This window comes from Acomys russatus, chromosome 15 (assembly GCF_903995435.1).
Source record: "Acomys russatus chromosome 15, mAcoRus1.1, whole genome shotgun sequence".
Classification (NCBI taxonomy): Eukaryota; Metazoa; Chordata; class Mammalia; order Rodentia; family Muridae; genus Acomys; species Acomys russatus.
The window spans coordinates 49,282,987-49,310,730 of NC_067151.1; the positions used below are offsets into that span (position 1 = coordinate 49,282,987).

Sequence of the window (27,744 nt, forward strand, 5' to 3'; positions counted from 1 at the left end):
TTACTTGTTTTATTGGCACAGTTTTAATCAGAAAATGGTAGGAAATTTTCAAGCCCATGATTCTTATTCACAGTGAATCTAAATCTCTCCCTTTCATTGTTTGGATGTCAGGATCTGTCACTCTTCCCATAAACAAAATTGATTCTGAAAAAAGAAAAAATATATTGGTAATTTCTGGAAGAAAACACAATAATTATTTTCTTCATGATTTAACAATCCTTTACTTATTCTTCTCTTCAGGTAAAGTCTGATACCAAGACTGTCTTCTTTGTCTAAAACACTGAGACAAGTATTCATCATTTTGGTAGTCTGTCATGGAAAATGCATTATACTTGTTTTTCCATGAGAGAGTTTTTCTAAATATAGAGCCCAGCCAGGCAATCATAGCATAATAAAATGGTGATGAGCACAGTGCAGCTTCAAGTCTGAAGAATTGGCAGTCATCTTTTTTTATGCACAGAATATGAGCCTCAGGGTTAAAATTGCAGTTTTCCAGGCCTTCTTTAGCACAGAATCAAAGCATGCCTCACTACTGGAGACAATATTTTCACATTGCTAGTACTTCCAAGTGCTCACCAAAGTGATATAGTATTGAGTGCAAATGCAAACACCTGTTTCTAGCCATTCCATGATTGGCAGTGACATGGAACAAAGAACAAGAGGACAGAACAGGAATTAATGATGCATCAAACTTATTCTCCTTGGATTTCACTTGGGAAAGGGCAATGACAAAGTCAGCCATAAACTTCTTATTTGCAGATGAAGTGAAGGTTAATTGTAAAAGTGGTAAAATAAATTTTGCTTAAGGTAAAGCTAATTAAAGCAGGTAGATATATTAGAAATAAGAACAGGAAAGTCCTATCCTTACTTAAGTCCTTATCATGTAATCAAGAGACAGACACATGAATTTGAAGAGACTACAGAGGGAAGGGTATATGGGAGGGATTTCAGGGAACTAAGAGAAGGCAGAAACAGCAATTATAATCTCAAAAAAGAGATAGAGACATAGTCTTAGAGAGTCAATAATAGACAGAGATAAAATATCTAACTGATGTTTTTCCTTTAATTTTCTTCAACTTTATATCAAGAAAAAAAAAAAAAAAAAAAAAAAAAGAAATACCCAGTTTTCTCAAAGATTAGGGTGTGCCTTTCCTAGGATGGCTAATTCATTTACCCACAAAAGGAAACATCAGTAACTTGGGTCTTCATAATGTTGAGCATAAAATACTTCTCAAAAATTGAGAGGGATTCAAGTTTTTTTTTTTGTTTTTGTTTTTGTTTTTTATGGTAAAAGCATCACTTAAAATGTAAATGTTGCAGTGTACAACATTTCACAAACACCCCTGGTCCCAGTGTTTTCCATCTGATTAGTTCACTATAGAGAACCAGACTTTGAATGAAGTCTTTCCACAGTCACCACTCTGGTCACAAAGTTCTGAGAGTTAGTAAATTGCCCCTTAAAAAAGACCAGCTGATGTCATGAATAGCAAGAGTCAATACTGTTTATGTTTCCTCTCCTTCTTACGTGTGTGTGTGTCCACTACATTTAACTAAAGTATTTACTCTGGCTATCCATCAGATGGAAGCAAGTCATAACTCCTGGTTTTAGATTCCAGAGCATTACCAAAACATATGGCTAGATTCCAATATTTATTCATAAATACTATTCAAGCTATGTCTTCCTTTAGCTCAAGCCCGTTATTCGACATGCAATAATTTTTGTGTGGGGAGCACTGTTACTTTGAAAACTGTGACTCACTCCTTCCTCAGAAATGGCATATTTAATGTAGCATCTTCGATAACTTGCATTTGGAAGTCTATAGAGCCGGTCTACTCCCTGAGCTTAGGAAAACAAGTGAGTTATTTATCTCCTGTAACTTTAACCACTGCAGAGAAATGAGCTGCAGTATACAGCTCCTTTAGAATGAAAATCCAAATAACATACAGAGTTGTTTTTTACAAGAAATGTATTTGATAAAAATAAAAATTTAAATCGAGATAAAAATGGGTAAAAGTGGGAGGGAGGATGGGAATGAGAAGATACAAGTCAGGGGCTAACAATCTAGATGTAATCTGAATAAATTATAATAAAAGTAAAAAATAAAAATGGTTGTACAACCTTAAAGTCATCTATCTCTATACTTCAAAATTGTCAACAATATAGTTTCTATAAAGCTTAAGGCCATATCATTGTCTACCAAGAAAACATGTTATTCTTATTGCTTTGTAGAGTTCATTTATAGAAAAGAAAAATAAATCACAAAAGGTATACTGCTTTAAGATAATAGCCCCTCAATTTTTTTTTAATTAAAAATTTTCCTTTATGCTCATTAGTGTTTGCCTGCATGTATGTCTGTGGGGCAGGGTGTGTGAGTGTGTGACAGCCTGGAATTGGACTTAAAAAGAATAATAAGCCACCATGTATATTCTAGGAACTGTATGCAGTTCCTCTACAAGACCATCAATTGATTATTAAGCTAAGAAATCTCTTCAGCTCTATTTTAAACTTTATATCAAATGAGGGGACATTTATATTAAGCAACACTTTAAAAGAAATAACTCTAGATTATAAAGCTTCATTACGATAATGCTCATAGAAATTGTCACTGAGGTTAAATTCACAAATGAAAAAAGCAGATGCAATATTTTAGATTTGAAATTTTTACTGCTGTAATACAGGATGAAATTACATAGTCTTAGAACAAATCATCAATTTAGGAAATAGAATCAAATGTAATGATTCTAAATGATCCTAAATATGTCATTTACTTATGTATTGATGTCCAGTGTGGACTCATTTCTTTCTATTCTCCACACTTACTAATTATATACATTAATTATAAAAAATGAATATTGTTCAATGCTTGGAGATGCATGAATACAGCATACTTGGATATATATTAATACTGACATATCCACTACTGGGATTGGGTGAAATTGTTTTATTACAATCAGTTATTTTAAAGCCGTTTTAATACTCTAAGGATACATTTCTTTGAAAAGCTCCACTGACATTAGCATAATAGAGTTAGAGAAAAGACTAGTGTATCCCTTAGTATTCCAGAATCAAAACCTCTAGTTAATCTAACAAATTCTTATTCTCAGATTAATTATGCCTCTTTTCCTTATGAGCCAGTTTACAGAATCTTTTCAGTTATTTGTCCTTCATTTGGAACTATTTATGTTTATTGGCTCATTTTAAGGAAAACCTACTGTGTACTAGGCAGAATGTGATAAGCTTCGTGTATTCCTTTATCTTACTATTTTCAATATTCATATTTTTAAACATGAAATGGGAAAATGTAACCTAAGATAGATGAACAAATTAGTTGACTTGTTAATTGAGCTATGATATTAGTGGAGGTCTAATCCCATGACCTCATTTTCAATGTGTAGAACCCTAGGCTAAACGGAATACTCTCTGCTCTCCTGTGTCTTGTGATTCTCATAGGATGTTGATGTTGCAAGTCCGGAGGACTTCCTAATGATGATTTCCCCAGTGCTTTCACACTGTGGCAGTTCTTTCCATATAAAGCAAGTGTTGACAACCTAGATTTCTATATTCTGACATTGGGCCAAATGGCCATCTACACCATCACTACTTCTGTATCCCTTTTTGTACATCACTGAATCCTCTTTTTAGAGGTTTGAAGTGATGGTTGGGCCCACCCTTCTTCTCAGAGCCTCTAAGAGTTACTCTCCTCACAAGTCCACAAATTCCAGTTTCCATTGTGGCATCAAAACACATTAACCTCACTTGTCCCTTTACCAATTTTTAATTGTATGGTGCTAGGCAAGCTAACTTTTATTTCTCTGAGCATCTAAGTCCTTATTAATCAAATATCTAACCACTGGGGGAATATTAGATTAATGGAGCAGCTGGGCCAGAAGTCACATTATTACTACTCCAATTCAGACTCTCATCATACGTATAAAAGCACACACGTAAAAGATGCACTTAGTAAAGTCACATTGAAAAAAAATGTGATTCCAGGTATGTACATAAAGCTGATAGCTTAATTTAAACACTACCTGCAAAGAAATGTCAAAATGAGATACCTGTTTGGATGTGTTTCATAATAAACAGAAATGGATGATTTGCTAGAAACTGAGTTTGAGTTAAACTCATAATCGCAGGGATGTTTATGCCTATAGAAAAGAGACAACAGTCATTTACATATTTACACTTAAGATATCCATAAAGGAAATACATCACAATAGGTTGCATAGACAAAAGGTTTTTGCATAATATATCCTAAATACAGAGAAATTCATAATTATTTTTAAATAGCCATGCACAGGATTAAATTCATTCCGAATTCACATTTATGTTCAGTGAAGAAGGACACCAAATACTAGATTCAATTTAGTGGAAGCAATGAAAAATGTAATATTCTCAAAAGTAATTTTCTGTCCACCATTTACATTACATGATCTATTCTTAAAATTCTTCACCTTTTAATTCCTTTCCAGACATGTTTGCACTTTATTGTTGTACTTCAGACAGTGAGAATCTCCTCTGAGTTAAAAATACTTATTTTGTACTTATATTGCCAGAATTACTCTGTGAGCTCAGAGATTTTGGTAACTTACAGTTACTTATTATGATAAGTCAAATTATTTCAGCTTACATGGCATTTGTCAATAATGTGGGACATTTCAGTGGTCAGACATTTGTTTTTCTAGATTAAACATTTTTACACCAATCTGAAGTTCTCTTTAACTCAGGTCTGACTGATTGCTGGAGCGAGCCCTGAGAAAGACAATTTCTGAGTTTCTCCCATGGGATGCCCTTGGTGCCAGTCTCTGAAAAACATTTTCTCATCTCAATAGCATCTTAGTCCCAATAGCCCTGTATATTTTTGGCCAGACCCAAGGATAAATAAAATCAACATATATAGTCAAAATTGTAAAACAGTGAAAGATAATCTTACTAAAATTGCGTAAATGACACTCTTCTATAAAGAATAGCCATGACAATTTTACCCAAATTACCAGCAGATATAAGCCTCACATCTGAATTACTGAGATAAATCAGAAAAGTAAAGTCAATTTTACTTCCATTCTCATTTTCAGTGAACACTTTTTCTGTCCCTCCTTGTTCTTGAACAAGCCCAGAGCACAGTTTTTAAAGTCAGAGTCTCAGGCTATTCTGGGGCATGATTCATCTGCAGACTCCTATTACCAACTCCTAATGAGTGTATAATCCTGGTCCTGGAGAAGTCTAGCTTTACAATGAGAGGCAGTGTGCAATAACAACATGGCTTTGAGCTTAAAACCAAGGGAACCTGATATCAGTTTAAATTCTGTCAGTTAACAGCGTGACCCCAGGCAAGAGATTTCACATCTCTGAAGCTTTTCCTTCAGTAATACGATTAAAAGACTGCTCAGTAACTGATGAGAACCCACTCGGTATTGTGTGAAAGCAGATGAAATTCTGTGTTCATGATCCTTTAATCTCATCTGAATACGTAGCTCTGGATTCTCTAAGGATTGGCAGAGTTCGCTCCCTGCAATCTGTTTATTGAGCATAGCAATGCAACTCCCTTCGAGGGATGAGAGAATGGTAAAGATAGCCCAGGGTGTACCACCTAGATGTCAAAATTCATGGCACAATGCAGGACTATGAATTAATAAACAAATCAGCAAGTAGATATAATTTGGGAGCTATTTATAGATAATACCCTTTAAATGATGCACATCTTAAAGCATTAATTAAAATCCAAGTAGTATGGAAAAATTAAAACAGATTTATGAAGATGATACTAGTTATTATTTTTTATTTCTGTTTGATTTGAAGCCTTTACATCAATTATCTTTTTGAGTGTTATTTACACACAGCATAGATCCTATTCAAAATACCACTTATTCAATAAATTACAATAGAGAGATTATTCTTAAGCTTGAATGTACTCAGAAGCCAAATAGTGAATTTGGATAGTAGGGTCTGACTGAGTAGGGCCTGAATGAGACTTGAAATTGTGGATTTGTAGTAAGTTTCTATGTAAAGCTCTTGCTGCTTTTTTTATGCATTGCATGTGCAGTAGTAAGGGCAAGCTGTGAGTCAAAATTCCGTGCTTGTTCTCAGTGGATGTGTATTGAAATTGTGCAGTAAAATTTAAGAAAATCTTAGTGTTGGTATCTCATTTACAGAAACACAGATTCAATTGTTTTAAAGCACTGTCTGGACATAGACAGTTTTTTTTAAAAAGTCCTCAACAGCTCCTGCCTCACAAATATGTCTGTCAGCTATATTAGGCCAGAAGGTGGAAGGTGATGTTCCAACATTATAGAGAGTTTTGGGTGACTGTCCAGGCAGAAAACTGTCTCTGACATCTTCTCATCTGGGAAGCTGCTAACCTGCACTCCTTTATATTCAGGTAATTAATTTTATTCCTTCTCAAGTCTCTGATGGCAATGAAGACCAGGTAGTTTAGTTTTACAATTAAGCTTAGTTGTTTATAGATTAAGATATTTTTAGGTCTAGACAGATATTTTAAGTTGATAGTGATGAGATGTGATAGATATTGATTTACATTCAGAATTTTAGATGCACCAAGATCTGAAAGATGTTTTCTCCAAGGCTGCCGAATTCAAATAGCCAAAACACTATGAATGTAACATTTATATAATTCCTGAATCTTTTCTGTGGTTCTTCTTGCTGTAGGTAGTTTATTGTATATAAGCGTAGTATGCATAGTAATATAAATGTATATGTGAAAAAATATTTAATAAGAAAAATATTCCCAAGTGGGTGGCTCTAATATGTGGCTAAGTTTCTGAACCCCTACCTCTGAGATAATAAAAAGCACCAAATTAGAAAAGTGCTCACTAAGTCAGTATAGTGATTAATAATATTAAAGAGGACAGAGATACCGATCACTCTTAACAGGGAAGATAGCATCGTTGAGCCTGACATCTGCCCCCAGATCCTATGAACTCATTAATAGTTATTCCAATTTGCAGATGAAAAAATATGAATAGATGAAGCTTGGATGCTAAACAAATCCTTTCTTTTTTCATTATGCTCAAAGGAAGAGATGCATGTATAACATACAGACACGTGCCCATCTTCCTCCTTTCTCTACACAGAACAAGAGAAAAGAGAGCCGGGAAGGTAGATCACCCCGAAGCGTCCACCATGCCCAACACCATCTCTCCTCTCATACCCCTTGTTTCTCAAAAATTCATTTCTTTTACCTGTGGATGTTGCAGCTTCACTTCCATCTTCATTTATCTCAAAGAAAACTTTCTGCATGACTCTGGAGACATATACTTCAGATGAATCTGATGAAAACATGAAGGACCATTTGACAGTTAAATTCAAAGCCTTTGCTATAAGGTCCTCAAACAATTACATGTTCAAATATACAGGGACAGTAATTGAACAAATGAACTCTCCCAATTTAGACACTTTTCTGGAGATAAAGATGTTTAGGTTAACTATAAAATTCATGAAATAGATATACAGATAGGACAAAATTGCCCAGACAAAAGCAATGAAGGCACAAAGATGTAACGCTCAAATCAGACACCCTACTATAAGGAAGATTTGAATGGACATGAGAGTTTCCCTCTTCACCATGGCCTACAGAAAGAGCGAAATATCAACCTCAAAGCCAACTTGTCTTTTAAATTACATATTCCGCTCTGATCTAATGCTAAAACAAAATTAACTTTGCTTCAAGACTAGTTAGGTCATAAAATTCTAAAAAGCTCTTGTGTCATCTGTCAGAAAAGTCAATTCAGAGGTGTGTGTTTTAAAACCCTGATAAATGTTTTAGTGTAGGACAGTGTCTGGCAGCATTTGCTTTGTCATGCATGAGTGCTGAGAGGTCCCTCTTGCCCTTGGTGTAACTGGTATGAAATGTTTCTGGAACAGTGGCCTGCAAGGATAATCTTGAAAAGTAAAATCATGAGCTATATATCATATTAAGTCAGCTTTTCAGACCAGATACATCCAGATCTTTATTTATACCTATGTCTATGTCAGTTATTATTTATCGTCATTAGATGCATGCCTTAGAAACTGCCTGGTGCAGAGGCAGTTTGCTACAGCCACCACTCAAGAAAGCCAATGACTAGTATTTTGTTTTTAGGGTGAGTCATCTAAACAAATTCTCCAGTACCTCCCTAAAGTAAGACAGGATTCACCAGCAATGTAACAGTTAACAACTTAATAGCCTCTGCAGGTTAAGAACTGGTGAAAATGTTCACACAAATTAGCAATGGAAATATTCTAAATGGCTCCTAAGTCATTAGGCTGAGCTTCTTGGAGATTATGTATATATACGAACCATTTCCTTTAAATCGCCATGAAAAGATGAGTCTATAATTTTTAAATTATGGTGTCTTTCTAGTTTTTCTATGTGTTCAAGCAAACTTTAAGTATTTAATATTTTATTTCTCTCTCTCTCTCTCTCTCTCTCTCTCTCTCTCTCTCTCTCTCTCTCTCTCTCTCTCTCTCTCTCTCATCTCCTCCTCTCCTCTCTCTCTCTCTCTCTCTCTCTCTCTCTCTCTCCCCTCTCTCTCTCTCTCTCTCTCTCTCTGTGTGTGTGTGTGTGTCTGTGTCTGTGTCTGTGTGTGTCTGTGTGTCTGTGTGAATGCAGGTGCTGATGGGTAGAAGCCAGAAGAGGGTGTCAGACCCCCTGAAACTGGAATTACAGACTATTTTATGTGAGTTGCCTAATCTGGGTGCTGGTAAGCATACTCAGGTCTTCTGCAAAAGCAACAAGCAATCTTAACTACTAACTCATCTCTCCATATGCTAGGTGAATAGGTGGCCTATATAAATTTTCCTATTTTACAAAGGTCATTAAGGCATATTTTCTCACTTAGGTTAGAAACCTGAGGATCCTAAAAATTAAGGCATTGCTGAACATGCATAATAACAGATAGCATAGTAAAAAGTCAAATTTGAATCAAAAGTATAAAATATTATACTCAAAAATATTGAATTCTGTCAGTATAAAATATCTATCTCTTGTAGATGTTCCATATCACTAATGTTAAACTAGTTGAAATTACATTTTGGTAAAATTTTATTGTCCAAAAATAAGCAAGCATAGCAAGTGTTATGGCATGGATAAATATCCTCTCGAAAGGCTCATGTGTTGGAAGCTATGTTCTAAGCTGGTAGTAGGATATTGCTGATCCTGAAAGAAGCTGGTCATTATGTTTTTAGGGCATCCTATGCGTACTTCTCCCTTTCTCCCCTTCTCTGCTTCCTGTCTTCAAGGAGGTACATGAGCTCCTCTACCACATGTTCCTTCAGCCATGTAGAGAGCCGCACCACAATAGACTAGATCCTGTGATACAAGAGATAAAACAAACTTTCATGTTTTGTTTGTTTACACAAGCATTTTTTTCCACTGCCCTGAAAAGTAGTGAATATAGCATGGAATTGCTTACGGTGATAATACCAGCTTTACTATTAGAATTGGCTGATTTATTTCAGTCAGTGAGGCAGGAACCAAATGTTAAGATAATTTAAATAGCTAGGCCAATGAGGGAAAAAAAAAGCAAAAAATATTAGATATTTATTTTCTTCTTGGAGTTACTCTTGGGTACAAATTACTTTATGAAGCATTTTGTATGTGTTTTCATAAACCATCTTGTAAAGAGTTTATGGAAGTTACAAATTGCTAGAGTTTAAACAGTGAGTGGCCATTTAAATGCTTAAGGTATACTGAGTGAGATTCCTAAGACCAGGAAGAAGTTTAAGGGGAAGAAGTGCTTGAAAAGTGCTTGGTTATTGTGGGTTGTGGAGGTGGTGACGGTCCAGGGCACCTTAAAATAGGATCTTACTGGAGTGTTTAATGTTGACTGTTATTGCTGGTACTATAGCGAGTGGCAAGAAGTCAGATCCTATTGTCTCTGTGGAAACACATAGCTATTTCATGTGTGATGATGATAAAGAACTTGTATGGCCCCTGTATAGATATTCCACTTCCTTTACTCAGAGTCATTCTCCAGTCCATCCAAGTCCCTAAATGATTGGTGAGCAAATAAACTCATGACTATCTTTTCAAGTCTACATATTCACATAAACGTCCGAATGGCTTTCCACTGTATGCTATATAGCGATACAAAGTAGACTGGCATGCTTATATCATCAGGGCGCCATACATAACACAGAAGGCTGAAGCTTTTGACATGTAGGTGGTGTGTATAGCACTCCTTATTTCTACTTATCCAGTTATTTTTCAGTTGCTAAGTGTTGTCAAGGGCAGAAGAATTAAATGAATGTCTGGCATAGCTACGGAGGTAAGGGATTCTACAAGACACAATTCCCTAGATGTATGTTAGCCTGAACTATCCATCTTCATCTGCTGTCTTCCTGAAGGCCTCTGCAGGCAGCTTCGTGTGCTTTAGGACTTCCAAACTACATATGAAAATTGGTTGTCCGTTTGAGTTTTATTTGTCCTGCTTAAATGACAGATGCCATGTTATAGTTCCCATTATGAGTAAAGAACCACAAACAGGGCAGAATAAAAGCCCATAAAATCCTTCTACTTACATAGTTTTATTACAAGTATGGTGAGAATGTTTAACTTTAGGAAATGCTGTCTGATTTTCATTGAGGACAACTTATTACATGGGATACAGTGCATATCAATAAGATGCTCAGCCTTAGTTTGACATTTATTTACTACTACGTGTTTGCTGGGACTGAGTGTTTTTTCATTGTAAGATCAGTCTGCTAATATAATTCCAAGAAAACAAATCAACAAGACAATATAAAAATTAACTCAGCAGGAGTGTACCTGTTATTCCAGAAAGGTCACAGCCTCCACTAAATATCTCAGTTACATTTAGAGAAAATAGTGCTTCCTTGAAGTCCAATTTTTGTTCTATTTTAAATCTGTTTCAAAAAGATGAGGAAAAAAATGACTTAAAATACTGTGAACATTTTCTAGGAAATTGGTTTTTTATGACATGGGTGACTTGGCAAAGCTTATATTGTGAGTCTTTGGCTTTCATCAGCTCAGTTTCACTTTCTTATATCTCACATCATTTTTATCCAGTTCCATTAATTGGTTCAACATTGCTAATATCTTGCTTCCTCGACATATCGTTTGTGCGGATGAAGAATAGAATGATTTTGAAGTAGCAGTTAACCAACAAAACAGCTCTATCTCAACGTCCTTGCTTAACACCTTTGTAAGGAGTATGAAGCTTTCTTCTAGAAATTTTCTGTGCTCAAGATGTTCTTTAAAAAAGATGTGCCATATCAGATGCTCACAGCACTAAGTGCAGAAGTTAGCAGTCAACAATCCTGGAGGAAGGTTGTTGGCTAGGATGCTCAAAGAGACATTTATCACTCAGCATCCTTTCCATTTGTTCTCACATTTGCTGTGACTCTCTTCACTTTATGGGTACTCCTAATATCTTACTGTGGAAACTTCATGTGAATAAAACACTAGAAGGGATGTTTACATGGAGTAAAAGGGATAAGATTTATCAGATCAAGGAAGAGAGCTGAACAGTGCTTTTAATACCGGGCCATAAGTTAAGACTCCGGCATACAGCCTACCTGTGTTCCTCATTTATGAAGAAGAAACTAACCAAAGGATCTCAGAGATTCTTCCATGACTCCAAGATAACTGCAAGCACTGACTCTCATGATATTAAACATAGAGGGCTAGTACATTTCTATTTCATTATTTCATAGATGCTTAGAGAATCTTTTTCTTTTAATTTTTAAGAGATCATGAATTTTTAAAAAGAGAAATGTATGTGGTATCTTTAAATGAGGAAATGAATTTTCCTACATCAGTCACATTTCCCAGAAACTCCCATCTCAAGAGCTGGCTCTAACACCTAAGCTAAAGTCACTGGCTACAAATTTGATGGAAAATCAGTCTAATTCAATCACAACTTTAATTGACGTGTATTGATTAAATTTCTTTGCTATAATTCTTCAAAGTAATGAATATCCTATGGGAGTAAGCTAAGATCATTTTCATATAAAAATAGAATGTATTATGGACTATTCTAAACATTCCAAGTCCTGGGTAACTGGGGTAGTGGAGAACACGAAGGCAAAAGTTCATCACTAATGAAAACAGCTTGTTTTATGCTACAATTTCCAACTCCGTACTAATTTCTTACTGGAAAAAATTAAATAAGATTTTAAAAAAAGTATTCTCTGTTTTTATTATACTCTTTAAACTGAATAGTAATAAAGGTGGAAACTATATGTCCTAATATACCTACTATTTTTAGATTAATAGCCCAGCAATTTCAAGATAATGACAAGAATACTGAAGCCTTATTACAATGTCTAATAATGTGTAATTATCACTAGAAAGTCATTTAAATAATAGTCCTGCTCATAGAATAGTCCAGTGAAACCTACAGCAATAGAAATGCATTCAGCCATTTGATAAAAGCATAATCTAAGGCCAATACCTAATTACCCATAATTATCGCAGCCATGAATAGGGGGAATGGAATGGCACTTCTGTGGTTAGGCACTTAATATAGATCACAGTTTTTAATGTTAAAAAATTCCTAGGAAGTTAGCATTGTCATTATCATTGACATAGAAGAAAGCAATTGTAAGGAAGTTGATTTCCAAGCTCAAGGTCAAAATAAGTGTGAGAGCTATTATTTAAACTCAGGTCCATTTGTGTCAAAGGTTTTATGCTGACACTGTCTTCTATTCAAAATCTAATTCCAAACCCTGATCTTGATCAATACATACAGAGTAAGTTATTATTCATTACAGTCACGTTTCATCTCCCACCTACCCTAACACACACTAAATTTATCCGAAGACTAGCAAAAAGTAAAGGAGTAAGCAACAAAAAAATACTGGTCAGATAAATAGTAAATTAAATAATCATGAAATAAACTATTTAGCATATGAAACCTCTTTTCTTTCCTTTTAATATGGAATTTGCTTCCATGTGTAAGCATTGGGTTGAAGCAAGTTTCACATCATAAAAAGCTTAAGAAAATGGAGAAAAATCTGAATCTCTGTGATGAAATGGCCCCAGTCATGGTTTCCAGTAACTACTGTGAATTTGCCTCATTAATTCCTTCTCCTATACACTCCATGTCCTCATTAAGTGGGGGAAACTTAAAGCCTCTTGATGTCTCCCTCTGAGTCCCTATCCTATTATCTGAAGTCTGATTGTGTAATAAGTAGGCTTTAGTTCACTTTGGATTATTTAAAGATGAAACACAGTGTTACTATCAAAATGTAAATGCAGAGGCTAGGATATGGCTGGCGGAATAAAGGGCTTGCTTCACAAGCATTAGGACATAGGTTTGGATTCACAAGACCCATGTCAAAGCTACCATGCAGTAGAATGTGTCTATAATCCCAGCACTCCTATGACGAAATAAGAGATAGAGACAAAAAGACAGGCTAGCTAGCTTAGAATACACATAGACAAATAACAAGATTCCCAAACAAGGTGCAAAGAGAGAAGTGACCCTTGACCTTGCCTTTTAAGCTCTACACAAGCATGTACATACAACGGCACAGACACATCACTCATCTACAGTATATACGCACATACTGTATAGTCTAATACAGAAGTAAGGTTCTGTTTAGGTAAAATTTATAACATAGACACTAATTATCTATGTGAATTAACTGTTCACTTTTTATCCCTACACATAAATACATTCTCATGATGCCTTTTATATACAGGAATCTGACACACTGTGTAGGCTTATGTTAGACTTTCCAACCTAATAAAATTTAATTGCTAATATATTTACAGCTTCTCATCTTCATGTAGACAAAATAATATAAAAATTTTCTCAAATGGTATATACCCACTTATATCTGCATACTAGCCCAAGGGACATGTCCCATGAAAACCTTCACTTACCAGGAAACTGGGACAGAGGGGAGGACATCCTATTGGGACTCTAGATGAGAGAAGCATGGGAGAATAGCAAAGTAGAAGGATCCAGAGGGTCCTAGAAACCTACAAGTAGAACATTATGATAGGCAGATTTGGGCCCAGGGGTCCGGCTCAAACTATGGCACCAGCCGAGGACAATACAGGCAGTAAACTTTAAACCCCTACCCAGATCTAGCCAATGGACAGAACATTCTCCACAGTTGAGTTGAGAGTGGGGTATGACTTTCACACGAACTCTGGTGCCTCATATTTGACCATGTCCCCTGGAGGGGGAGACCTGGTGGCACTCAGAGGAAGGATAACAGACTACCAAGAAGAGACTTGATACCCTATGAGCATATACAGGGGGAGGAAATTCCCCGCAGGAACAGTCATAGGGGAAGGGAATAAGAGAAAAATGGGAGGGAGGAAAGAATGGGAGGATACAAGGGATAGGATAACCATTGAGATGTAACAAGAATAAATTAATGAAAAATTTTAAACATTTTCTAATATGCAAACGTAAGACAATGTCTAAAATTAGATGTCTAGAGAGGATCCAAGATGGCGGCGAGCAGTGTGGACCCTGTTTGGAGGCTCCAGTGAACAATTCAGGGATTTGCACAGATTTCTGAGCCAGGAACACCGAGGTTCGACATTCACGGCAGAGGGAAAGTGCCTCCACGGTTCGGAGGGACCAGGGTGCAGAGGACCTGCGTGCCCCTGCACACAGGGGGAGCATGGATTTTCTCTGATCGGAGCAGCAGCGGCAGAGGCAGCAGCACCAGTGGCACCAGCAGCGGTGGCTGAGGTTTGCAGCTTATAGCCTTCCAGTGGAGGCGATTGGTGTGGTGGCTGGTGGGAGTTGCTGCGGGAGAGGGGACTCGGGGCAGGATTTGGGTCCCGTGGAGCCTTTGGACCCAGACTAGACTCGGCGGACAGTTCGGCCCCAGAGTCCCGGTACTGGCCAGCCCAGCAAGCAATTCTACCCCGAGGCACTAACTCAGCTTCGGCCACAGCTCCCCTGCTGTGGCGCAGGCTTAGTTGAGCCCGCAGCTCCACACTAGGCAGCACCTCAGCTCAGCAGCAGCTCCCCTGCGGTGACACAGTCTGGGCAGAGCATTTGGTTCCAACACAGGCGCTAACTCAGAGCAGCCGCAGTTCTCCTGCTGTGGCGCAGGCTTGGCTGAGCACTCAGTTCCACCCTAGGCACCACCTTAGCTCAGCGGCAGCTCCCCTGCGGGGACACAGTCTGGGCGGAGCACTTGGTTCCAACACAGGCGCTAACTCAGAGCAGCCGCAGTTCTCCTGCTGTGGCGCAGGCTTGGTGGCATGCTCAGTTCCCTCCTAGGCACCACCTCAGCTCAGCGGCAGCTCCCCTGCAGTGACACAGTCTGGGCGGAGCACTTGGTTCCACCACTGGCGCTAACTCAGAGCAGCCGCAGCTCTCCTGCTGTGGGCGCAGGCGGGACAGACGCTCGGTTCCACCAGCTCTAAGACTCTGGTTGGACCCAGTGTGCAGGTTTGAAATCCAGAATTCCTGGCTGAGATTGGTGGTCAGTTCGGGCCCTGAGTCAATAACTGACCACAATCACGCACTTTGGGCAAAAGCCCTAGCGGATCTTGATGTTAGTCCCAGCCCAAAAATTCTGGCTGGACCATGTGTGCATTTTGGGCCCAGAATCCCTAGCTGAGCTTGGCAGACGGTTTCAGGCCCTGAGAATCTATCTGAGTTCAGCCGTGGTTCGGGGCCCAGTGTCCTGGCTGGACTTGGCATGGGAGGCACAGAAGGGCTGTGGATACCTTGGCATGACCAAACGCTCATTCAGAGAACCAGAACAATTGCAGGATCCACAGCACAGGGGGGCTGAAGATCACTGGCTGTGAGAGACCAGAACAACAGGGCTAACCTCCTAACATCCACACCAGTGAAGCTTTGAGCTCGCAGCCTAGGGAAATCATGAGAAAACAAGTGAATCTATCGTCAGACACCCTCCATCCAACTCTGGAAGTTACCCAATGAAAAAAAAAGACGACAAGATGTCTAAAGGACAACGAAAAAGCATACGCAAAAAACCCCCAAAACAACATGGCATCTCCAGTTTCCAGCTATCCCAAAGAAAACAACCCAGAGAACTCAAATACAATGGAAATACAAGAAAATGACCTCAAACCCTTAGCAATGAGGATGATAATGGAGGAAACAAATAAAATTCGTAATCAAATGCAGGAAGACGCAGACAAACAGGTGACAGACATAAAAGAAGCACATAGAGTGGAACTGGAAAAATTGCAGGAAAATGCAAACAACCAGATGAAAGAAATAAATAAAACGGTTCAAGCTCTGAAGACCTATAAAGAGGCAATGGAAGAAACTCAGGAATATACAAAAAATCAGATGAAAGAAATCAAAAAATCAGTTCAAGATCTGAAAATGAAAATGGATTCAATGATAAACACACAGACAGAAGAAAAACGAGAACGTGAGACCTCAGAGAAGAAGGCGAGCAACACAGAGTGAGCTTTTCTAACAGAATCCAGAGAGATGGAAGAACGAATCTCAGGGCTAGAAGATACATCACAGATATTGTAATCAACCATTAAAGAAAATGCCAAATCTGGAAAACTCCTGACACAAAACATCCAAGAAATTAAGGACACCATGAAAAGAAGAAATCTGAGGATAATAGGCATTGAGAAAGAGAAGACATCAGACTCCAGGGCCCAGAAACTATTCTCAACAAAATCATAGAAGAAAATTTCCCCAATCCTAAAGAAAGAAATGCCTATAAAACATACAAGAGGCCTACAGAACACCAAATAGAATTGACCAGAAAAGAAAAAACTGCCCGCCACATAATAATCGAAACACAAAACTTGCAGAACAAAGAAAAAATATTAAAAGCTGCAAGGGAAAAGGGCCAAATAACATTTAATGGTAAACGTATCAGAATTACACCCGGCTTCTCAGCAGAGACCATAAAAGCCAGAAGGGCCTGGACAGAGATCCGGCAAACCCTAAGAGAACACAGATGCCAGGCCAGACTACTTTACCCAGCAAAATTATCAATAACCATTGATGAAGAAAACAAAATATTCCATGACAAAAACAAATTCAAACAGTACCTATCCACAAATCCAGCTTTACAGAAGGTACTAGAAGGAAAACTCCATCCCAAAGGGTCAAGCTATAACCAAAACTACCCAGGAAATAGATAGCTAACCCATAGCAAAAACACAACTACACAAACGCTCGACTGGAAACAACATCAAAATTAGGAGTCTTAACAGTCACTGGTCATTAATATCTCTCAACATCAATGGCCTCAATTCTCCAATAAAAGACACAGACTAACTGAATGGGTACATAAACAAGATCCAACATTCTTCTTGCATTCAAGAAACACATCTCACCCATAATGAAAGGCATTACCTCAGGGTAAAAGGTTGGAAAAAATATTCAAAGCAAATGGTCACAAGAAGCAAGTAGGCGTAGCCATTTTAGTATCGAACAAAATAGACTTTCAACCAAAATTAATCAAAAGGGATGAGGAAGGACACTTCATACTCATCAAAGGTAAAGTCAACCAAGATGACATCACAATTCTGAACATCTATGCTCCCAATACAAGGGCACCCACATTTGTAAAAGATCTCCTTAAAAGCTTAACCACACATCGATCCCCACACAATAATAGTGGGAGACTTCAACACCCCCACTCTCACTGAAGGATAAGTCATGGAAACAGAAACTAAGCCGAGAAATAACATCATTAACCAATGCCATGGGTCAAAAGGATCTAACAGATATCTATAGAACCTTTCACCCTAACAAGAAAGAATATACCTTCTTCTTTGCACCCCATGGAACTTTCTCCAAAATTGATCACATCGTAGGGTCACAAAGCAAGCCTCAATAGACACAAGAGGATTGAAAATAATACCTTGTATCCTATCAGATCACCATGCTCTTAGGCTGTATTAATTCAACACAACAGAAATAACAAAAAGCCTACACGTATGTGGAAACTAAACAACTCTCTGCTAAATGACACCTGGGTCAGGGAAGAAATTAAAGAAAGAAATCAAGGAGTTTCTGAAATTCAAATGAAAATGAAGAACAACATACCCAAATTTGTGGGATACATGAAAGCAGTGCTAAGAGAAAATTCATAGCACTAGGTTGCCTTTAAAAAGAAATTGGAAACATCGCACATAAGCGATCTTAACACTACACAACTGGAAGCCCTAGAAAAAAAGAGAAGCAGAAACACCCAGAGGAGTAGACGCCTGGAAATAATCAAACTCAGGGCTGAAATTACCAAATTAGAACTAAGAAAACAGTCCAAAGAATCAACAAACCAAGAGCTGGCTTCTTGAGAAAATCAACAAGATATGACAGGACTGTTAGCCAAACTAACTAAAAGGCAGAGAGACAGTATTGAAATCAACAAAATCAGAAATGAAAAGGGAGACATAACAACAGACACTGAAGAAATTCAAAGAATCATAAGATTCTACTTTGAAGGCATATATGCCACAAAATTTGAAAATGTAAAGGAAATGGACAATTTTCTTGATCAATTTCACTTGCCAAAGTTGAATGAAGAACAGATAAACAAGCTAAACAGTCCCATTTCCCTACAGAAATAGAAGCAATCATCGATGGTCTCCCAACCAAAAAACAGCCCAGGGCCAGATGGTTTCAGTGCAGAATTCTACCAGACCTTCAAGGGCGAGCTAATACGATTACTCTTCAAGCTACCCAAAAGATAGAAATGTGATGGAAAATTACCAAATTCATTCTATGAGGCCATAGTCTCATTGATACCTAAACCTCACAAAGACTCAACAAAGAAAGAGAATTTCAGACCAATTTCTCTTATGAACATAGATGCAAAAGTACTAAATAAAATACTTGCAAAACGAATACAGGAACACATCAAAGATATCATTCACCATGACCAAGTAGGCTTCATTCCAGGCATGCAGGGATGGTTTAATATACGGAAATCCATCAATGTAATCCACCATATAAACAAACTGAAAATAAAAAACCACATGATCATCTCCTTGGATGCAGAGAAAGCATTTGATAAATTTCAACACCCATTCATGTTTAAAGTTTTAGAGAGATCGGGGATACAAGACACTTTCCTCAAGATAATAAAGGCTATATACAGCAAGCCAATAGCCAAAATCAAAGTAAATGGTGAGATACTCCAGGAAATTCCTCTAAAATTGGGAATAAGGCAAGGCTGCCCACTCTCTCCATATCTCTTCAATACAGTACTCGAAGTTCTAGCCAGAGCAATAAGACAACAAAAGGAGATCAAGGGTATCCAAATGGGAAAGGAGGAAGTCAAATTATCCCTATTTGCAGATGATATAATAGTGTACATAAGTGACCCTCAAAATCCCACCAGAGAACTCCTAAAGCTGATAAACACCTTCAGCAAATTGGCTGGATACAAAATTAACTCAAAAAAGTCCTGTAGCCTTCCTATACACAAATGACAAGCTTGCAGAGGAAGAAATTAGGAAAACCACACCCTTCACATTACCCACAAGCATAGAAAATATCTAGGAGTTACCCTAACTAAGCAAGTGAAGGACTTGTATGAAAAAAATTTCAAAACTCTGAAGAAAGAGATTGAAGATGACCTGAGAAGATGGCATGATCTTCCTTGCTCATGGATCGGGAGAATTAACATAGTAAAAAATGGCCATCCTACCAAAAGCAATCTACAGATTCAATGCAATCCCTATCAAATAAGTACACAATTTTTAAAGACTTTGAAAGTTCAACTCTGAACTTCATATGGAAAAACAAAAAAACCCAGAATAGCTAAAACAATCTTGTACAATAAAAGGTGCTCCGGAGGAATCTCCATACCTGATCTCAAACTGTACTATAAAGCAATAGTAATTAAAACAGCATGGTACTGGCACAGCAACAGGCTGGTTGATCAGTGGAATTGAATCGAAGACCCAGATATGAATCCACACACATATGGTCACTTGATTTTTGACAAAGAAGCCAAATCCATTCAATGGAAAAAGGATAGCATCTTCAACAAATGTGCTGTTCTAACTGGAGGTCTATGTGTAAAAAAATGAAACTGGACCCATATTTGTCACCTTGCACAAAACTCAAATCCAAGTGGATTAAAGACCTCAACATAAAACCAGAGACACTAAGCCACTTAGAAGAAAAAGTGGGAAAGAGCCTGGAACATATTGGCACAGGAGACAACTTCCTGAACAGAACACCAATGGCCCAGGCCTTAATGTCAACCATTAATAAATGGACCTCATGAGGCTGAGAAGCTTCTGTAAGGCAGGAGACACTGTCCAAGAGAACAAAGCGACAGCCTACAGACTGGGAAAAAATCTTCACCCAACCCTACATCTGACAAAGGTCTAATATCCAAAATATAAAGAACTCAAGAAATTAAACACCACCAAACCGAATAACCCAATTGAGAAATGGGGCTTGGAACTAAACAGAGAATTCTCAACAGAGGAGTATCAAATGGCTGAGAAACACATAAAGAAATGCTCAACCTCCTTAGTCATCAGGGAAATGCAAATCAAAACAACTCTGAGATTCCATCTTACACCCATCAGAATGGCTAAGATCAAAAACTCAAGCGACACCACATGCTGGCGAGGATGTGGGGAGAGAGGAACACTCCTTCATTGCTGGTCGGAATTCAACTAGTACAGCCACTTTGGAAATCTATCTGGTGCTATCTCAGAAAACTGGGAATAGGGCTTCCTCAAGACCCAGCTATTCCACTCCTTGGAATATACCCAGAAGATGCTCCAGCACACAACAAGAAATTTGCTCAACCATGTTCATAGCAGCCTTATTCATAATAGCCAGAACATGGAAACAGCCTAAGTGTCCCTCAGTAGAAGAGTGGATAAAGAAACTGTGGTACATATACACTATGGAATACTACTCAGCTATTAAAAACAAGGAATTCCCGAAATTTGTGGAAAAAATGGATTGAGCTAGAAATGATCATAATGAGTGAGTTAAACCCAGAAGCAGAAAGAATCAATGGTATATACTCACTTATATCTGCATACTAGCCCAAGGGGCATGTCCCACGAAAGCCTTCACTACCAGGAAACTGGGACAGAGGGGAAGGCATCCTATTGGGACTCTAAATGAGAGACGCATGGGAGAACAGCAAAATAAAAGGATCCAGAGGGTCCTAGAAATCTACAAGTAGAACAATATGATAGGCAGATTTGGGCCCAGGGGTCCCGCTCAAACTAAGGCACCAGCCAAGGACAATACAGGAGGTAAACTTTAAACCCCTCCCATATCTAGCCAATGGTCAGCATATTCTTCCACAGTTGAGTGGAGAGTGTGATATAACTTCTCACGTACTATGTGCTCACATTTGACCATGTCCCAGGAGGGGTGACCTGGTGGCACTCAGAGGAAGGACAGCCGGTAGCCAAGAAGAGACTTGATACCCTATGAGAATATATAGGGGGAGGTATCCCCTCAGGAACAGTCATAGGGGAGGGAATAATGGAGAAAATGGCGGGGGGGGGAATGAGAGGATACAAAGGATGGGATAAACATTGAGATGTAACAAGAATAAATTAATAAAAAAAAAAAGGAGAAAAGAAAAGAAGAGCAAAATAAAGGTCTCTTCTGGATGCCATAAAAAATAAAATAAAATAAAATAAAATAAAATTAGATGTCTAGCATATTATAGACTATAGGTGCTAGCTCACACCCTACTGCATTTAGCCTACTGTAGATTTTACAGGTTTGATTCCAATTCATTCTATGTCAAGGGAAGAGGAAATCTATTAACAGGAGCTACAATCCAATCACTCTCTTTTCCTTCCTACTGTCTCTGTACATAAGCAGTCTCCTGGTTTCATGCCCTTGATTAAACTATGTTACAGAAGAGGCATGTGATTTTGCCACAACACAGGATGTGAAATAGCCGGTGTTGTGCAGGACCTGACTTATGCAGCTAACTCCAAGGCTTGCTAGACTTTACCAGAAGCTAAAAAGAGGCAAGTGAAGAGTCCAGACACAGCCTTCAGGTCCGTGTGGCTCCAACAACTTGAATTTATACATTTAAATCCAAAGCATGGGAGAATGAATTTCTGTTGTTTGAATCAACTAGCCTGTTTCTTTTTCACAGTATCTCTGGAAATGTGATGACATTGATTAAACTGTTGTGATTAGTTCACTACTAGTTTGCAACTCATTATTACTCATTTGTATATAAAAGAAACGCAGCACTGAGTGATGCATTTTAATCTTGTCACTGAACATAGTGTTATAATCCTGCAGTGCCAGCACAGCAGAGGCAGGGGGATCATGGGTTTGATGCGAGCCTGGCCTACATAGTGGCTTCAGAATGAACAGGGAGTGCACATAGATCTTCCTCAGAGAAGGGGCAGCGATGGTTGAAACAAAGTCATCAGTCAATACAAAAATGTTTACTGAGCCTAAATAATTTTCTGCCACTGCTCATATATAAAACACATGGTTTTGTTTGTTTGTTTGTTTGTTTGTTTGTTTGTTTTGAGTAAGAAAATGATTAAATTGGAGAAAATGTACTTTAGAACTTTGATTTCATGATTTTGGTTCTTTGGAGTAGGTATCAGATCTGGGAGATGTGAGGGGAAATTGTGAGGGGAGAATATATGCAAGGACGCGAAAGGACAAGAATTAGATCTGGAAGAAGTAAGGGAAAGTAGTGGACAGTGCTTACGTTCAAAAGATAGTGTGACTACGAACTTCTTAATTTGTAAAACATTATATTAAATATATAAAGAAATGTTAATGCTGACTAAAATATAAACTATGCTACTTTGGTATACCATTGGCTCTGAAGGTTATTTTTCTCTCAGAAACATATTAGTGTGTATAACCATTGCTTCCTATGGTAATCCCTTGTAATTTCAGTGTAGTGGTAAGTACTGAAAACTGACCAGAAGATTCCATTTCTAATACAACAGAAGAGAGCATGACCCACCGAGGCAGGCTGACGTCCACTTCCTGCTCATGTAGCTCAGAGAACCATCTCCCGATGTGATGAGCAGTAACTTGTTTTTCCACTTCTTCAAGGCTTACATCTTCTGCGGGAAGTATGATGACTAAACTAAATTCATCAGCCTTGTAAGGCAATTCTAAAACCTGGCATGTCATGAATGACTCAGAGAAATAACCTGGAACAAAGAAAATTCATTAAATATATTTGCCAGTTATCAAATCCATTGTTTAAAATATAGTTTCTCATATTACCATATTTTGCTCTCAACAAAGCCTTCATCATTGGAACCTTGACTGTTGAGCCATCATTCTTGTTAAAGTCTGTCAACTCTGTATCTTCTTTTCTGAATTTTTGCCTCCAGTCTCCCTTGGAATAAATGGCATTTACTAGGACCAAGCGAGTCAGGGGACCAAATTCTTCCTCTGAAAACATATTTTTTATTTTTCCTATGCAGAGGATGGAGAAGAAAATAGGGAGAAAATTTAGTGGTGATGCAATGGAACTGGCTAAAATAGACTAAAGGAAAAAACATCTTGCACAGAGCTCTATTTGACAGGGTATTGTATCACCTAGCTTTGGTAACTCTAAGAGCTGAAGGAAATATTGCTAAATACATCACTAAGAAATAGGCACAAACAGAAATACAAAGAAATAGAAAATGAAAGTGTTCTAGGAAAAAAATGGACAGAGCTCGTCAATGAACTCTCTGGTGGATCACGTCCATAAATTGTTGTTCAGACAAGAAGAGAACCAATAGATACCTTCCTGCGTAATTATCAGTATTATTCAGATCAAAGAGCTAGGCTGCCCGCCCGGACAACCAGGTTCAGTTGGTCAGTGGTACACACAAACATGTTCCTCTCATAGCTGCAGCCAGTGACCAGTGGTTAGTCTGATTTTGGTCTTCAGAACAACTAATCTCTTCTCTTCTTTCTCTGTGATGTAAGCAATTCCATGTTCACAAATACATTATTTGCTTATTTCACATTCCTATAAATTCTGCTCCTCATCACCACATCACAATCTCAATGGATACCTCTGTGTTTGAGACTGCCCATGACTTCAAGGAGCAACTTACACAATCACAAATTTCTGCAGCATAATCATAATCAAGGAACAGATACTATTAAGGGTCAAGTATTTTTATTACATTACATCGTTAATTAAGTTTCTAACAACTAAAATATTTTAATAGTGTCCTAATTTTAAAGAGAACCTAAGCTTACGGTATTCTGAGCTTTGAGCTCAAATCTAACCTGACCTTAACCTCCATTTAATGACTTTTTAATGTTTGCTACATGGTGTCTAAAGGTTAGATTGTTATATTTATGATAAGATTGTTGACATTATTTTTAAATATTAACATAACCAGCTGAAATATTGACAGTATACTTGGGAAAGTGGCATTTGGAACTGACGTATCTAATATATTCCAGGACAAAGATGGGCTTCCTGTTTCCATGCCTGAAAAAAAAATCAATACTTGGACAAAAATTATTACTGAAATTCTCCAATTTAAAGTGTCTATAAGTGGATAATAGCCCAAAATCTCCTCTGAAAGCAGGGAATCAGGACAGATATTGGGACTTTAAGTTGGACTCTGGGCAGAGCACTGAGAGACGTAGGGAAGAGTGGGGAATGGGGTGGAAGGTCTAGAGGGAGCTGAAGCTCCACTGGGAAACCATCAAGTCCTCAGGAGCTGGAGGGGTTGGGATGTGGGCCACAAACTGATGCACCAACCAAGGACAATGTGTGCAGAGAACCAAGACCTCCTGTCCAGATGTAGTAGAAAGACATCTGACTCTCCGCACTGCGGTATGCGGGGGACTGCTGCTGAACCTCTGGCATGCACTCTGGTGTCCACAATTTGATCACTACCTCTTGGCAAGTTGGCCTGCGTGCCACAGTGGAAGGGGATGCAGGCTATGCTGATGAGACCTAATAGGCTGTGGCCAGACAGTGGATTACAAGAGCTCCCCCTGTCACAGGTCTAGGGGAGAGGAATAAGGAAGAGGACAAAGGGGGTTGGTTAGGAACGTGACGATAAGAACTAAGAACTAGAGGATAAGAATCTGGGATGTAATGTGAGTAAATTATAATAAATAATATATACATTAAAAAAGAGCAGGAAGGTCTGGAAACTAGTACGTGAGCCAATATAGTTTTCAAAGCAGTTCAGGGTTTCTCTGGGTTGTATAACTAGTGTTAATTTAAATAACAGTGAGATGAAATGAAGATGTGATCCCTTTGATCCACAGTAAAATGGAAAATATTCAGCCACTCTTTACTTTGGGATATTAAAAGCTATGAATCTAACAGGAAATAACAGTTTTATGATGATGGAAAACTTTACCATCTGTTTTGCTTTCTACCCAGGTGCTTATTGCCTGTGCACAAGTTTTTGCATCCAGAAAATCCACCAGTTGTGTAGCACTCTGAAAAAACTCCTTGTTGCCATGGAGATATGTTTGCTTCACAATGAATCCTTCTTGAAGGTAGAGGGCACTGGCAAGATTAAATGTAAATTCCTGTTTCTTCTTTGAGATGGCTGAAAAAAGTGACTTTAGCACAGAAAATCCCTCTCCTACAAAATAAATATAACATATGCTCATGCACTGAAGAACATAAAAACAACAGCTTCTTAACTTTGCCACATATTCTGATTCATATCAGCAATTTGCAATGCTGAGACTTAACTAACAATGGGAAGTCATATAAAGATTTTGAAATTTTTTCCTCCTACAGAATATAGATTTTGCAGAAAAATCAATATTTATCCTAGACAAAAAAAAATTGGCCATGTAAATTTAACTTTTTCAAAAACAAAATTATGAATTTATGCAGGCTAAAGAAAAGCCCCACTTTCTAATAACATTTAAATTACTTAAGAGCAGGAAGTTGTCACTTAAGACCACTTTCTTTGAAAGCAAAATGCTAATGAATATTGGTGGAAGTGTGACACCAATGAACAGTTTTTCAATGTTACTTTTCTTTCAGCTTCAAGATATCAGTCCTCTTCACCAAGAACTGTACCTGTCCAGGATTTAAGGTTTACAAGATTAGCCCCATAATCATCTCTACACTTATATAAGAATCAGCCACAGTCAGGGGAGGGGAGTGAGGGGAAAATGGGAGGGAGAGAAGAATGGGAGGATACAATGGATGGGATAACCATTGAGATGTAATATGAATAAATTAATAAACTATATTTTTTAAAAAGAATCAGAAGCTCCTGTTTATCCAAATTCAAGAATCTATGTATTTTGACTATCTGCAGTAACAAGAAAAGTTTTTAAACATTCCAACTACAACTACTCGTTAGAATCAATTAAAATAATCACTACCAGCTTATTATTGGTGGTGAGTGATTCTTATCACAGTGCTACGCATGGCTCTAAGACTTTTCTACTCTGATGATTTCTTCCATAATTTCTTAGTCATTTGATAATGTTACAAGTGTTTTATATACGTCTAACTTAGTCCTAGAACTTGGACATCTAGCAAGAAGCCATTTCGGAAAATAGGTTCTTTTTTGACTTCATTACATTTTCAGCAAAAACTGAAATGCCACTTGTGTCACTTGAAAGTTGATAGTATTTGATTAATCTCCATGAAATAAAACAGCCAAAGTTCACCATTAAAACATACTCATGAAGTAGAATTTCCAAATAAGCTGGGGAAATGGCGCCGTTAGTAAAGTAGCTGCAGGGCAAGCAAAAGGACTTGAGTTCAATCAGCAAATAAAAGCCAGGGAGGGCATTTCATGCCAGTGATCCCAACATGGGTAAGCAGAGGCAAAAGGGTACGTGAGGTTTGCCGCCCAACAAGTGTAGCCAAATTGCTGAGCCTATGTTCAGTGACAGAACCTGCCTTAAACAATAAGGTGGAGAGCAGTAGAGAAAGTCACCTGACATAGACCTCTGACCTCCACAAGTACACACACAGCCATGCGCACACACATAGAGAGGAACACACACACACAAACACATACACACCATAAAGCTACATATTTTAGGAGGAAACAATTAGAAGTGAATAAATTGCATATATTCTAATTATCTGTTTGGTTATAATTTGGTATTGCCTCTGTTCATTTTCACTTCTTGAAGTTCTACAAGCTGAGCTTCTACCTGATATCCTAAAACTAAAGGTGACAATATCTCTAGGAAGTTACATGTGAGATGCTCACCTGTTGACGTATTCTGCATCCTCAAAGTTTGCAGGATCTGCTGTTGTGCTTTTCCTTTTGCACCTAATTGGACCATTCCAAGAAGCACAGTTGTTCCAAGAGGTGAAAATATAATGTTGCTCTTGTGGGATAAACAAATAGCTTTATAAAGATCCACTGCAAATTCAGCATTTTGTTGAGCCACAGTTCTTGAAGCTTGACTTCCAGAAAAAAACAGCAGAAAACTCCACAATATGATCTTACTCATCTTGACTTCTGCGTATTAATTTTAAATTTATTGGTTTTTAAAAAACAGAATTCATCATAGTAAGCTTGACATTAGAGTTCCCATCTATTAGACTATCCTGCATATAAGAATATCTATATTTACATATACAGAATATTCTGTATAAACTACTACCATAAAGAGCCTCTATATAGTGGTAGCTTTCTGAATAAGCATCATGTAATAGGAGAAGCCCACATGCTACTGGTTGCAATAAGCTCCTTCAAAAGCTAGCACAATATATAATTTGAGTTTCCTAAAAACCAACAGTTATTCTTTACTCTTAGAACACTGCCAGTGACAATAACACTTCTAACTAGCTTTATCGTTCTTCCTCCTTCTTTTCTCCTGACTTTGATGCCATGTCTGTAACTCTGTAAGGGC

The 27,744-nt window shown here is 37.9% G+C and overlaps 1 protein-coding gene across 1 annotated transcript; it reads right to left on the minus strand.

The window, feature by feature from the left end:
• Serpini2 (serpin family I member 2) lies at positions 1 to 27,342 on the minus strand. The gene is made up of 8 exons (XM_051156843.1): positions 27,096 to 27,342; positions 25,260 to 25,490; positions 23,158 to 23,352; positions 22,889 to 23,081; positions 10,767 to 10,864; positions 7,201 to 7,287; positions 4,060 to 4,149; positions 1 to 144 (listed from the first exon to the last, which is right to left on the minus strand). The coding sequence occupies exons 1-8, from the start codon at positions 27,340 to 27,342 to the stop codon at positions 68 to 70; spliced, it is 1,218 nt and encodes a 405-aa protein (XP_051012800.1). The 3' UTR covers positions 1 to 67.
• Between the last annotated feature and the right edge of the window lie 402 nt (positions 27,343 to 27,744).